Genomic DNA, 15,504 nt, shown 5'->3' on the forward strand with positions numbered 1-15,504 from the left:
ATCTCTCTCTCTCTGTCTTCATTTCTCCCAGTTTGTTTCTCCCTTCCACTTTCCAGTTCCATTCTTCCTCCTGTCTCCAAGGTATCTATCCTGCACCTTTTTTTCTTCATAGTCTTGAGAGTTTAGCTAAACAAGAAAATTAACTCCCAGCATTTCAAGACTGTAAGAGATATTTCAGGGGGAGGCATGACTTTTTTTTGCACATCTGATACAGATGCCAAGAAAGTGAGTCACAGGCACAGGTATAGAGCAGGGCCAGGCAAGCCGCCCATTGTGCATTTCCTGCTTACATAACCTTTGAGTGTCTCCAGGAGAGATGAGGTTTAGAGAGAGCCATGCTGAGTGCAGTGCCAGGCAGTCTGGTCACAGACAGGCTTGTATCCCTTCTCAGAAACTTCCCTGCTGGGTTGTTAAAGAATCATAGGTTAATGTTTAAACTGGAATCATGTCGACCACAGCTGTTTGTGAGTGAATCTCCACTTTAATGTGAATCTGAGTAGCTGACTAGGATAAGAAGGGAGCAGTGTCCCCTCCAATATTAGCTATATTGTTATTTAGTCAGTGGCTGAAAAGGAAGAACTGGGTGGCCAATAAGAGAGCAAATGATGCAGGATACTTAAACGATGTTTCTAACCTGTGATTAGACTATATTACTTAGCTATAACAAAGCATAATCTTTATATTTCATTATAAAGTCAATATCAACTTACAAATGATTTTCATCATCTTTATATAGATCTTAAATGTGTTGTTTAGCTTTTTAATTTTGTTTCATATATATGATTACATCCCTTATGTTTGTTATATATAGTCAGTTGGTCAGTTATCCACTTAAAGATTATCTCTGGATTATTAGAAACACATATTAGGAAGACATTCTCAGATGTAATGGCAAAATTAAGTTGAATGTACTATAATTTTACTGTGTGGCCTAATTAAGGATGGATAAATCAGTTTTCTCCTCCTTACCCCTGTAACCACTTGTGTCCCCACCCTCCTTGGGAGGTGAGGAAGAGGGAGAGACCAGAGACCAAGCCTCAAAGGAAGCCAATAAACGCGCACAATGTGGGCTTTCAAGACCCTTTCTAATGCTTCCAGTTTTGTGATTTTATAATAAAACTGGTAAAGAGTCAAGAAGGCGAGGGGAGTATATTACTCTTAAGGATTATGCTAGTTATCATAGTGCGGTGGATACTTGAACAAAGAGTGATACTTAGGTGATAACGAACAATGTTCTGATAAACTGGCTGCGAGAAAGCAAAAAAAAAAAAGAAAAAAGTGGGAGGGCGAACAAATACCTACATTTAGGTACAATCAGAGAGAGGAAATATTTTTAAATTTCTCTTAAGATTTTGATTTAGAGCGTTTATTCTTTTTTTTTAACATCTTTATTGGAGTATAATTGCTTTACAATGGTGTGTTAGTTTCTGCTTTATAACAAAGTGAATCAGTTATACATATACATATGTTCCCATATCTCTTCCCTCTTGCGTCTCCCTCCCTCCCACCCTCCCTATCCCACCCCTGTAGGTGGTCACAAACCACCGAGCTGATCTCCCTGTGCTATGTGGCTGCTTCCCACTAGCTATCTATTTCTATTTTACGTTTGGTAGTGTATATGTGTGCATGCCACTCTCTCACTTTGTCCCAGCTTACCTTTCCCCCTCCCCATATCCTCAAGTCCATTCTCTAGTAGGTCTGTGTCTTTATTCCTGTCTTACCCCTAGGTTCTTCATGACCTTTTTTTTTTTTTTCTTAGATTCCATATATATGTTTTAGCATACAGTATTTGTTTTTCTCTTTCTGACTTACTTCACTCTGTATGACAGACTCTGGGTCCATCCACCTCACTACAAATAACTCAATTTCGTTTCTTTTTATAGCTGAGTAATGTTCCATTGTATATATGTGCCACATCTTCTTTATCCATTCATCTGTTGATGGACACTTAGGTTGGTTCCATGTCCTGGCTATTGTAAATAGAGCTGCAATGAACATTTTGGTACATGACTCTTTTTTAATTTTGGTTTTCTCAGGGTATATGTCCAGTAGTGGGATTGCTGGGTCGTATGGTAGTTCCATTTTTAGTTTTTTAAGCAACCTCCATACTGTCCTCCATAGTGGCTGTATCAATTTGCATTCCCACCAACAGTGCAAGAGTGTTCCCTTTTCTCCACACCCTCTCCAGCATTTATTGTTTCTAGATTTTTTAAGGATGGCCATTCTGACCGGTGTGAGATGATATCTCATTGTAGTTTTGATTTGCAATTCTCTAATGATTAATGATGTTGAGCATTCTTTCATGTGTTTGTTGGCAATCTGTATATCTTCTTTGGAGAAATGTCTGTTTAGGTCTTCAGCCCGTTTTTGGATTGGGTTGTTTGTTTTTTTGTTATTGAGCTCCATGAGCTGCTTGTAAATTTTGGAGATTAATCCTTTGTCAGTTGCTTCATTTGCAAATATTTTCTCCTATTCTGAGGGTTGTCTTTTCTTAACAGGGAAGTCTGTGAAACTTCAATCCAAGTTCTAAATAAAATATTCCTGCTTTGGGATTTTTGGCTTTTGATATCAGCTATTCAATTCATATGATTTCAAATTAGACAAATGTGTGTTCCTTAGAAAGGAGTTTCCTCTGCCTTTCTTTCCTTTATTTTTAGCTTTAAATATGTGTTGAGCACTTCCAGGAGTCTTGTTTTAGAGAAACTTTCATTTTGTCTAACTGGTCGCAGTTAAATATAGAGAGACCATATAATTTATCATCTAAACCAGGATTCTTTCGAAAATAAAAGGGGCAATATTAATAATTATGCCAGGATAGTAGGCTAAAACCAGAATGAAGTCACATGGCTACCCTAATTGTAGCTTCCTGGGGTTGTGGGATATGCACTTAAATCATTTGTGGAAAAAAACAGACTCAGAGAAAAAGAGATCAGATTTGTGGTCACCAGAGGGGAGTGGTGTGGGGAGGGAAAAATGGATGAAGGTGGTCAAAAAGTACAAACTTCCACTTATGAGATAAATAAGTACGAGGGATGTAATGTACAACATGATGACTATAGTTAGCATTGCTATGTGGTATATATGGAAGTTGAGAGTAGATCCTAATAGTAATGTACAACATGATGACTATAGTTAGCATTGCTATGTGGTATATATGGAAGTTGAGAGTAGATCCTAATAGTTCTCATCACAAGGAAAAAATTCTTTGTCTTTTCTTTTTGTTTCTATATGAGATGACAGATGTTAACTTATTGTGGTAATTATTTCATGATGTATGTAAGTTAAATCATTATGCTGTACACCTTAAAGTTTTACAGTGCTATATGTCAATTGTATCTTAATAAAACTGGAACAAAATAGTCGAACAACAACAAAAAGTATACATGGAGCTCTGTGGCTTTATAGAGCACAGTAAGAGTGTGAGGTCAGGAAGTAGGCAGTAGCCTGGAAAGGGTCTGATCTAGCTTGGACAGAAGACTGTGTTTTATTTTGGTTTTTGTTGGGATGGAACTGCTGCCCCTTATTTCCTCCTCATATTTTTATATTTGTCAGTTTTTCCTTGTTTTATTGTAGAGAATTAAATTCATAGGACTTGCATTTGAGGAAGAAGGAGAGGAAAGTGGGGAAGAGTCAAAGACTGTGCTGTGAATCGAATGAAAACTGGAAAAGGAAAAGATAATGTGTTATATTACTGAGTCATTGAGTTGGAGGGTCCATAGGCTATCCATGTAACTATAATAAGTAGGCAGCTAGAAGCAAAGGTTTTCAGTTCAGGGAGGAAATCAGGTCTAAAGCTGTATATATTTGTGTTTTTTCCACATATAGTTGATTGTTAAGTCTCTGAGAATGGATGAAGTCTTTAATTCATTCATTCATCCATTCATTCATTCTAAATTTATCATTATGCTAGATGCTAGGGATACAGTAATAAACAAAGCAGACCAAATCTATCTTTATAGAGTTTATAGTCCAGTGGGAGAAACATACAAATACAGGGTCCTGTGGGCACACATAAGAATGATACCTAAGCCAGACTTCAGGAGTCAAGGAAGACTCAGTCCTTTAGGATGAATAGAAGCCCAGCAAAGGGGAAAAGAGGAGGAGGGTGGAGTATAGAGAGGGCATAGAGCACATACTGTGAAAGTCCTGTGAGAGAGTGCCTGGCATGTGTGAGAAACCGAAAGAGTGTGAATTAGGAAGAAAATATAGTTGAACATAGAACTTTAATGAATGCCTTCCTTTAAAGGGGGGATATGGAGGAAGAGGAATCAACAAAGGAGCCTAAGAATGGAAATAGGCAGCGAATCAGGAGAAAGTGTTGAAGGCAGAGGATAGAGTCAACAGTGTTAAAGCTGCATAAGGGGACTTCCCTGGTGGTGCAGTGGTTAAGAATCTGCCTGCCAATGCAGGGGACACGAGTTCAAGCCCTGGTCCGGGAAGATCCCACATGCCGTGGAGCAACTAAGCCCGTGCACCACAACTACCGAGCCTGCGCTCTAGAGCCCGCGAGCCACAACTACTGAAGCCCGCATGCTCTAGGGCCCGTGTGCCACAACTACTGAGCCCGCATACTGCAACTGCTGAAGCCCCATGCCTAGAGCCCATGCTCTGCAACAAGAGAAGCCACCACAATGAGAAGCCCGTGTACCTCAACAAAGAGTAGCCCCTGCTCACCACAACTAGAGAAGGCCTGCATGCAGCAACGAAGACCCAACGCAGCCAAGAATTAAAAACAAAACAAAGCAAAAAAAGCTGTGTAAGGAATCAAGTAGGATGAAGATTAAGGAGAGAAACCATTGAATTGGCAATTACGTGGTTCTTAGTAATATGAGACATCAGCTGCTTTGGCATGAGAACCAGATTGCAGTAGATGGAGGAATGATAGAAAAGTGAGTATGAAGATTTGTTGGGAAGGGAAAGAGAGAAAGGGTGATAGTTTGTGGACAAAATGGTGACAATTAGAATAGGAGAGATGCTTTGTTAGAACACCTTTGAAGCATTAGAAAGGAGATGAAATCAAAGAAAAGGTACATTAAGGGCATAATTGGTGTTGCATGGTGCTGGGGAAATGGAGTCAACAGCACGCATGAATCATTTAGCCTTGGGAAGGAGAATTTTGAAACGTCAGAGAAAGAGAAAGATTTAGAAGAAAGCTCTTGAGGGGACAGTTGAGGGCATCCATACCAGTGGTTTCTCCCAGTTGAGTGGAAGATAAAGTCCACTGAATGTGGAGAAGCATAAGGGTACAGTTGGGAGCTCTAAGGAGCATGGCAAAGTTTAGAAATAAAATCTTGCCAAGTTTTGTGATCACAGCTGAGGTGGGGTTTTTTTTTTGTTTTTTGTTTTTTTTGTCATTGTTGTTGTTTGTTTTTATTTTGAAGAGTATTTATAATTGAACCAACTATCATAGCTTTTATTGGGAGCTTGAGTATAGAATTGGAAAAATGAAGGAATGATTAAGGTGACCCAGAATTTGGCCTCAACAAGGCAGAAGATCGAGGTGGGAGGAATTAAGGATGTTTTAAGAGTGTAGTTGAAATGATGGGCAGTTTTCAGTCCAAATTGTGTAAGAAAGTAAGACAAAGTAGGTGGTACATGATTTATTTAGAGGACAGGAAGAAACTGCAGATTGTGCTGAAAGTAAAGCAAAGTTTGGTGAGAGGTACAAAAAGATGAAGAGTAATGGTCAGAGCGAGAAAGCTGTGCTATTAATATAGTAAATGGTAAAGTGAAGTGAAGGTCATTCTGAAGAAAATCATAAAGCAAAATTCCAGGAGGTATGATAGAGTATATAAATGGCATCTAGGGTCTCATAGGACTGTGGGTAGCAGTAGATTTTAAAAGACATGAGGAGTGAAGGCAAGACTGGGAGTGGAAGGGAAAGGAGTAGATTTGGGTGTCCACCAGAAGCTGACAGTCACTTCTATCACTGTTATTCTAGTCACCATTTCAGCTTCTTTTGTACTTTACCCTCTTCACTGTTATGCTTTTAAATCAAAGGAATCACCTTGATGTCTATACAAAGAGTTTGGTATGTGGCACACCAAGTCTCCTTAAACTACAGTTCTGAATGTAGCTGACTCAGTGATAAAGCAGTTGCTTTATTTTGCCATTAGAGGATATTCCTGCCCCAATAAAACCTGACTACTGATTTTTTTTTCTTTTCTTTTTTCTTTTTTTTTTTGCTAAATAGGAACTGATTTTAACTTAAGTGATTTGGGGGGTCAAATTTACTTTCCTTTGGGGTAAATTTGAAATTACTGAAACAAATTCTAGAGACTTTTTTTAATGTTGTTAATTTGATCATGTTAGTTTTTAGTTTCTTAATTTACCTTAGTATAGACATTATTTTAATTAGTGCACTTTTTAAAACTTCCAGTTTAGAAAATGTTTAAGAGTAGATTTTAATCTGATACAATCTTAGCTTGTTAAACAGGTTAGATTTAGGTCATTCTTCTAAATAACTCCCAAGGTTAGGAAAAATTGCCATGTGTGTCTGAAGCAAATTTCATTTAAAATATTTTAGAATCATTTGGTAAGAGTATGGTTCACTTTGGACTATTAAATCCAGCAGGCTATGTACCTATATTTTAGGGAAGGGAGTTTCCAGACTGCAGATTATCTAATTAAATAGAACATCTAGAATGGCTTTTAAATATGCCCCTTCTCCCGTATTTCACAACCCTTAGGAAGAAAGAGATGTTCTTTGCTGCTCTTCAGGACTCATCTTTTAGTAGCTTCAAAAATTTTGGAATTGGGGCTTCCCTGGTGGCGCAGTGGTTGAGAGTCCGCCTGCCGATGCAGGGAACATGGGTTCGTGCCCTGGCCCGGGAAGATCCCTACATGCCGCAAAGCTGCTAGGCCTGTGAGCCACGGCCGCTGAGCCTGAGCGTCCGGAGCCTGTGCTCCGCAACGGGAGAGGCCACAACAGTGAGAGGCCCTCGTACTGCAAAAAAAAATTTTGGAGTTGGCTCCATCTGCTCATTTCCCCCCTCCTTAACCTCATTAATGTTATCTAAAGACTTTTTCAGTTCTCTTTATCTTCCTAGAAGATTTCAATACATGACTCATGAAATTTCTCCCTTCTTTTTCTTTTTTATCACCTTGAAGCTTTTTCAATACCCAAACTAATAATCCTTATAACATGTGTGCTAGAGTGTTTCTTAATTTACCCAATTCCAATGTCTTTTATCTCCATTTCTCCTAAGTTAACTATAGGGATGGCCATATACCAGAATTCATCATAATTTGGAACTACTCCAGCTTAAAATTTTTGAACTCTGAAATTTCCCTTTCAGATCATAATTTCAGATTAGGCCACTATCTTCCATTCATTCATTTAGCAAATATTTATTGAGTGCCTGTTATACACTGAACTTTATAGTCCTGTCTTTTAACTATGCCACATGGGCTTCTCCTTTATCTTCACTTCTAGTTCTTTGATACACTGCCCTGCTTGTTATTGTATTACTACCCTGACTCTAACCTCATGTGCTTTTCTACCTATAATGGGCCTCATGGTTGGTCATTTCAACTGCACTTTAAATCTGAACCTTCAATTCTGACTTCTTTTCCTTAGGCTCTTTTATGATTTCCTCTGACCTTATTCATTATTATTATATTTTACAATCAATATGTATTGATATTTCCCTACATATTTATGCTTTATATTGTTCTATATTCCATCCTGCTTTTGTCTAGGGCCTCCCTTTAATTAATTAATTAATTTAGTGTAGGTCTGCTGGTGATGAATTCTGGTTTTGTTTATTGACTTACGACATCCTTATTTCCTTTTTATTTTAGAAGGGTATTTTTTTTTTTTACCAGGTATAGAATTATAGGTTAGCAGTTATTTTCTTTTGGCCCTTTAAAGACTCAAGGCAAGAGTCTGTATCAGGTCCACCCCTGCTCTTAGTGTTTTGAGAGCCTGGGGTGTTTATAGGGGCTTCCCTACTGGCAGATCATGAACTATAATCCTTGTCCTCTCAGCGCTGAGAAACGTCCAAATACTCCAATTATAAGTAATTATAAGGACTTTGGCTGTTATTCTTTGTGAGATGGGAAGGCACTGGAGAGTTTGAATGGAGGAGTGATACACAAAAGAATTTCTCTGTTTGCTGTGGTTTAAAAAAAAAAAAGACCATGAAGAAGCAAAAAAGAACCTGAGAAGACCAGTTAGGAGGCTGTTGCAAAAAAGTAAACAAGAGATGAGGGTGGCCTGTAATTTTTTGTCTGGCTATTAAAATAACTTCCAAACTGCCTCAGATCTTGATCTACTCAAACTGTTTCTCCCATATGATGCCACAGTGATTTATTTCTAAAATTCATATCTAAAGATGTCACTCCTCAGAGATTCCCCATTTTATATCTTTAGGTAAAAATTCAAATTCCTTACCAAAGGAAAACAGATCATATCCATGCTCTGGAGCCTTCCTCCCTTTATATCCTCCTCTCTTATTCTACCTCTTTCCTTTAGCCAGTGTTCTCTACTTGGAGCCTAGACACTCTCTATAGGTTATAAAACCCCCTTAGGCCTCCATGCCTTGGGCCATGTTTTCCTTCTTCTTGGACTATCCTTCTCATCAACTCCCCTATCTTGTCTGACTTACTCCAACTCATCTTTAAAGATTCAGATTAAAGACTAGGAAGAAGCTTATCTTTCTCTTGCAAGAGTTTCTGAACCTTTTCCTTCCCCATTCCAAGACAAAAATGAGTCTTTTCTGTGGATTCAGTACAAATCAATAAACATTTATAACATCTACTCTCTACCTAAACAGTTTTTAGGAGTTGGAGAATCAGAGAGGACTAAGCTGCAGTATTTGCCCTCAAGATCCTTGTTCTAGAAGAGAAGACACATAATACATGATTGCATTATAGTGTGATAAGTGTAGTAGTAAAAAGCATGATCTTGGGAGGAGGGTATGAATGAAGGTCTCCTAGAAGAGGAGAAATCCATATGGTTTTTAAGAATAAGTCAGAGTTTATCAGGCAGACAAGGTGCATGGGGTAGGGCATATATACAAGATTGAAGGAACAATGTGTGCAATGGTATAGAATGGCAAAACATCAGGGTTTAGAGAATTACAGAAAAATGGGTATCTGAGTGTAAAGTTTAAAAGGTGATTAATGGAGGTGAGCTTAAAAAGAAAGGCAATTATTGAAGATCTTATTTTCAATGCATACCTTTATTGTAGTACTTATCATACTGTGTTGTAACCACTGGTTTTCATCTCTTTGTCACACCAAATGGCTCCTTCAGGGCAGGCATTCATTAATCTTTACATACATAGCACCTATCCAAGTGTCTAAGCTGTAGTGGATACATGGTAAATGCTTATGTTTTTAATGTGAACCCTTTAAAACTTTTAAAAGGTTATTTTACATGACTATTATTTGGTATTTGGTACAAATATCTATCTATCTGTCTACCTATCTATCTTATCGCCTGGGTCAAATCTAGGCATTATCAGTTCCAAAGTCTAAGTATAAAAATAAAATTGAAATAAAATGCAATTAATTAGAGGTTCTTTTTTTTTAGATAACTATTTATTTTGATATAGTGATGTAAATAGAACAGAATGAAGAAAAATTATGATAGAAATCAGATAATCTTTAAAACGGAGGAGCGTGTCGCTTTTGGGAGAAATCACCAATAGTCTTTTAATTTTTTAACAGCTTTATTGAGGTTTAATTTACATGCCATAAAATTCATTAATTTTAACTATGAAACAATAACAAAAACTTCAGTTAAATGTGATGTTCAGGGCATGACATATCCAGTATGTAACATTTTAAAAATTAAATGTTATTAAATTGCTTCTCAGATTTATTGAGAGACAAGACAAATGAGTAGAATGGAATACACATTTATGCAGCTTTGTCTAGGAAGCTAGAAGTTCCATGTACATCTTTCCATTCACTCTTATTTCCTTCTTGTATCTCTTCCACAGCATTGGACACCAGATGGAGACATTTAAGAACTCTGGAACTCAGTTGGGTAGGGGAGGTAGTCTGTTGGGTCTCTAGACTGATAGTCAGTTTTCAGCCCTGGTGAATTCTTGCCTCTTTTTCCCAAAAAGGCATTTCAAACCAGTTTGGAAAGTAACACAAATGTGTTAGAAATGTCATGAACATAAGGAAAGGAGACATATAACTTGGAATCAATCATAATAATACATAGTAGTAATCTGAGAAAAAATAGAATACCCAAATCACGTACACTTATACAAGATCCAGTGACTAGTTGACTAATAACCAACAAAGAAATGGGAAAAGAAAATGAAAAACAAAGGTTTTGAATAAACACATTGCTTTGTCTTAAGTAGTTTCACACATCTTTTCAAGAAAAATAATCACTTGAGCTTATTTGCCTTCTCTAAGTTTTTAAAAATGGCTTTGCTGACGAATCTACTAACCATCATGGTTTCTTCCAATATCCTCTCCTTTCTCCCCTTTCTCCCTTAGTATCTTTTTGCCATATACATTGCTCCTTCAGCCACCCTTGACATTGGACTCCAACAAGAAAAGAAAAAAGAAATTTATATGAAAATACACCCGCCATTTGAAGACCTTTTTGACACAGCAGAAGAATATATCCTTCTCCTCCTTCTTGAGCCTTGGACAAAGATGGTAAAATCAGACCAAGTTGCTTACAGAAAGGTATTGTGGCACTGATGAATTGTGTGTGAAAAATTCAGGTTTACTCCAAAACTGATGATGGGCAACATTGTTAACTCACAAGAGAGAAAAGCTGGAAAAGATTTCATGTGGGCCAGGGACTCAGAGTTAAGATTTGGGCAGACACAAAATTGGGGCAGGGAAAGTATTTATTAACTTAGTTTTTGCCAGTTTCCCTGTTGTGTCCTAACAAAAGGCTAAAATTGATGTCATTTTTAAGTCTGTCTACAAATAAGTCAGCAGAGAAAAATCTGAGTTTTGGTTTCCTGTGAACCAATAAAATATGCCATGATAATATACTGGCTTTGTCACTTCTTGCCATTTCTCAGCAGTGGCTTTAATTTTGATTAATGGAAGGAGGCTGTTTATTTTTATTCTGGATGAATTACAGTAAATATTACACCCATGGAAAATATAAACGTTTCATATATACTGTGGAAAGCACATTCTCTGACTTAAAGCACCCTCAGATGTTCATCAGGTCAGACTGCTTGGTTTGATAAAAGTGTCAACACATCTTTTTTCATTCCAAAAGAGGTCATTTTAAGTCTCAGGGCTTGAATATTTTCACTCTTCTTATTGATGGGTGGAGGAAATCTCTTTAAATGTTTATTTTGAATCACAAATTAAAACCATTTGTGGGTATTTTTAATATTAAGTTAATGCGTGTACCCTGTACATGAGGTCATTTCAGGTGGATCCCTGCTGTCTCTGTATTGCTCTTCTTCATTCAGATCTCCTGAACAACTTCTTGGTCATGTCTTCTCCCAGAAAGGATGGGTGAGGCAATTAAGATGAAATTAATACCAAGCACCTCAGATAGAGTCATCTTATTGGATTGTGACCAACACAACCCTATGGCTTACTAAATTCATTGACGAAACTAATGAATTTTTCAGTCCTGATTTCTTTTTGTCCTGAAAAATTAGCATTTGTATCCTTTCTACTACAAAAATACATATTTTACACTAGGAAAATTGGGATATTATATGAAATTTTTTAGAAATTCTCTCCAGGGACTTCCCTGGTGGTCCAGTGGTTAAGACACCATGCTCCCAATGCAGGGGGCCCAGGTTTGATCCCGTCAGGGAACTAGATCCCGCATGCCGCAATGAAGATCCCACACGCCGCAATGAAGATCCCACATGTGGCAGCAGAGATGCTGCGTGCCGCAACTAAGACCTGACGAAGCCAAATAAATAAATTTTTTTTTAAGAAAAGAAAAATTCTCTCCAGTCATGATTTATTATTTTTAAACTAATTAATTTTTTTTTGGCCATGCCTCGCAGCTTGCGGGAGCTTAGTTACCCAACCAGGGATCGAACCCATGCCCTCTGCAGTGAAAGCGCAGATTCCTAAGCACTGGACAGCCAGGGAAGTCCCCAGTCATGATTTTAAATACAGTATATGGTATAGAGGAAAATGGATATAAGATATGGTCCTAGGATGGCAAAACAGATTGAGAATTATAACTAACCTCCCTAAACCAAGAAGTTTTAGCATTAGCAGTGATTCTTACGAAATGCCTGGGACAAATTATACACTCTTTTTAATAAGAGGAAAAATTAATTTCTCTTAATTCTATAAACTTCTTAAGTTCAGCCCAGGGGACTTCTCTAAAAGTCCAGCTGACTGGATTATGTAGACTCTTTTTTTTTTTTTTTTTTGTGGTACACGGGCCTCTCACTGCTGTGGCCTCTCCCATTGCGGAGCACAGGCTCCGGACGCGCAGGCTCAGCGGCCATGGCTCACGGGCCCAGCCGCTCCGCGGCACGTGGGATCCTCCCAGACCGGGGCACGAACCCATGTCCCCTGCATCGGCAGGCGGACTCCCAACCACCGCGCCACCAGGGAAGCCCGATTATGTAGACTCTTTCCCAAAAAGTATAAACAAGAAGATTTAACCAAAATTAATTATTAAATACAGGAGTTCTCAGTCGGCTAAACTGATCTTTCTCAATAGAGAAATGGAAAATGATCTTATTCTCCTGACTGTATGGAGCAGTGCAATACACACTCTGAAGGCTAAGTCCTACTGTGAGGTTTAATTTGATGATTGACTCCCCCCTCTCTTGCTATAACAATAAAACCTTTGCTCACAGACTGATAACAATAGAGTCCAGTCATTTTTTTGTTCTACTGTGTATTATTTGGTCCGTAAAGCTAAGAGTGCCTATCTTCATGACTATTATCCTTTTATAAAGAAGAGAAGATGGAAAAGTGATCCACCCAACATGTTTGCACTGTCTGCTAGTTCACATGGGGTGTCCAGAAAGGAGGAATGATCTTTGGTGGCATTATATCATTACATAGAAATGTATACATTTAACATTTGGAGCCTGACTTTGCTGTAGCTAATGTTTTGTTTTGTTGTTGTTTTTTAACATATTTATTGGAGTATAATTGCTTTACAATGGTGTGTTAGTTTCTGCTTTATAACAAAGTGAATCAGTTATACATATACATATGTTCCCATATCTCTTCCCTCTTGCGTCTCCCTCCCACCCTCCCTATCCCACCGCTCTTAGGTGGTCACAAACCACCGAGCTGATCTCCCTGTGCTATGCGGCTGCTTCCCACTAGCTATCTATTTTATGTTTGGTAGTGTATATATGTCCGTGCCACTCTCTCACTTTGTCACATCTTACCCTTCCCCCTCCCCATATCCTCAAGTCCATTCTCTAGTAGGTCTGTGTCTTTATTCCTGTCTTACCCCTAGGTTCTTCATGACCTTCTTTTCTTTCTTAGATTCCATATATATGTGTTAGCATATGGTATTTGTTTTTCTCTTTCTGACTTACTCCACTCTGTATGACAGACTCTAGGTCCATCCACCTCACTACAAATATCTCAATTTCGTTTCTTTTTATGGCTGAGTAATATTCCATTGTATATATGTGCCACATCTTCTTTATCCATTCATCTGATGATGGACCCTCAGGTGGCTTCCATGTCCTGGCTAATGTAAATAGAGGTGCAGTGAACATTTTGGTACATGACTCTTTTTGAATGCTGGCTTTCTCAGGGTATATGCCCAGTAGTGGGATTGCTGGGTCGTATGGTAGTTCTATTTGTAGTTTTTTGTTTTTTTTTTGTGGCACGCGGGCGTCTCACTGCTGTGGTCTCTCCCGTTGCAGAGCACAGGCTCCGGACACGCAGGCTCAGCAGCCATGGCTCATGGGCCCAGCTGCTCCGCGGCATGTGGGATCCTCCCAGACCGGAGCACGAACCCGTGTCCCCTGCATCAGCAGGCAGACTCTCAACCACTGTGCCACCAGGGAAGCCCTGTTTCTAGATTTTTTGATGATGGCCATTCTGACCGGTGTGAGATGATATCTCATTATAGTTTTGATTTGCATTTCTCTAATGATTAATGATGTTGAGTGTTCTTTCATGTGTTTGTTGGCAATCTGTATATCTTCTTTGGAGAAATGTCTATTTAGGTCTTCTGCCCATTTTTGTATTGGGTTCTTTGTTTTTTTTGTTATTGAGCTGCATGAGCTGCTTGTAAATTTTGGAGATTAATCCCTTGTCAGTTGCTTCATTTGCAAATACTTTCTCCCATTCTGAGGGTTGTCTTTTGGTCTTGTTTATGGTTTCCTTTGCTGTGCAAAAGCTTTGAAGTTTCATTAGGTCCCATTTGTTTATTTTTGTTTTTGTTTCCATTTCTCTAGGAGGTGGGTCAAAAATGATCTTGCTGTAATTTATGTGATAGAGTGTTCTGCCTGTGTTTTCCTCTAAGAGTTTGATAGTGTCTGGCCTTACATTTAGGTCTTTAATCCATTTTGAGTTTATTTTTGTGTAAGGTGTTAGGGAGTGTTCTGATTTCATACTTTTACATGTACCTGTCCAGTGTTCCAGGCACCACTTATTGAAGAGGCTGTCTTTTCTGCACTGTATATTTTGCCTCCTTTATCAAAGATAAGGTGATGATATGTGCATGGGTTTATATCTGGGCTTTCTATCCTGTCCCATTGATCTGTATTTCTGTTTTTGTGCCAGTACCTTACTCTCTTGATTACTGTAGCTTTGTAGTATAGTCTGAAGTCAGGGAGCCTGATTCCTCCAGCTCCATTTTTCATTCTCAAGATTGCTTTGGCTATTCGGGGTCTTTTGTGTTTCCATACAAATTGTGAAATTTTTTGTTCTAGTTCTGTGAAAAATGCCAGTGGTAGTTTGATAGGGATTGCATTGAATCTGTAGATTGCTTTGGGTAGTAGAGTCATTTTCAAAATGTTGATTCTTCCAATCCAAGAACATGGTATATCTCTCCATCTATTTGTATCATCTTTAATTTCTTTCATCAGTGTCTTATAATTTTCTGCATACAGTTCTTTTGTCTCCCTAGGTAGGTTTATTCCCAGGTATTTTATTCTTTTTGTTGCAATGGTAAATGGGAGGATTTTCTTAATTTCACTTTCAGACTTTTCATCATTAGTGTATAGGAATGCCAGAGATTTCTGTGCATTAATTTTGTATCCTGCTACTTTACCAAATTCATTGATTTTCTCTAGTAGTTTCCTGGTAGCATCTTTAGGATTTTCTTTGCATAGTATCATGTCATCTGCAAACAGTGGCAGCTTTACTTCTTCTTTTCCAATTTGAATTCCTTTTATTTCTTTTTCTTCTCTGATTGTTATGGCTAAAACTTCCAAAACTATGTTGAATAATAGTGGTGAGAGTGGGCAACCTTGTCTTGTTCCTGATCTTAGAGGAAATGGTTTCAGTTTTTCACCATTGAGGATGATGTTGGCTGTGGGTTTGTCATATATGGCCTTTATTATGTTGAAGAAAGTTCCCTCTATGCCTACTTTCTGCAGGGTTTTT

At 38.2% G+C, this 15,504-nt stretch overlaps 1 protein-coding gene across 1 annotated transcript in view; it reads left to right on the forward strand.

Moving 5' to 3' along the window:
- Window positions 1-15,504, forward strand: part of RGS22 (regulator of G protein signaling 22) — a 161,174-nt gene that overhangs the window by 86,270 nt on the left and 59,400 nt on the right. The window contains exon 15 of the mRNA XM_082600786.1: window positions 10,465-10,659. Within this exon, the coding sequence (XP_082456912.1) occupies window positions 10,465-10,659 (195 nt within the window). The remainder of the gene's footprint in view (window positions 1-10,464; window positions 10,660-15,504) is intronic.

Source organism: Mesoplodon mirus, assembly GCF_964341445.2.
Source record: "Mesoplodon mirus genome assembly, chromosome: 16".
Taxonomy (NCBI): domain Eukaryota; kingdom Metazoa; phylum Chordata; class Mammalia; order Artiodactyla; family Ziphiidae; genus Mesoplodon; species Mesoplodon mirus.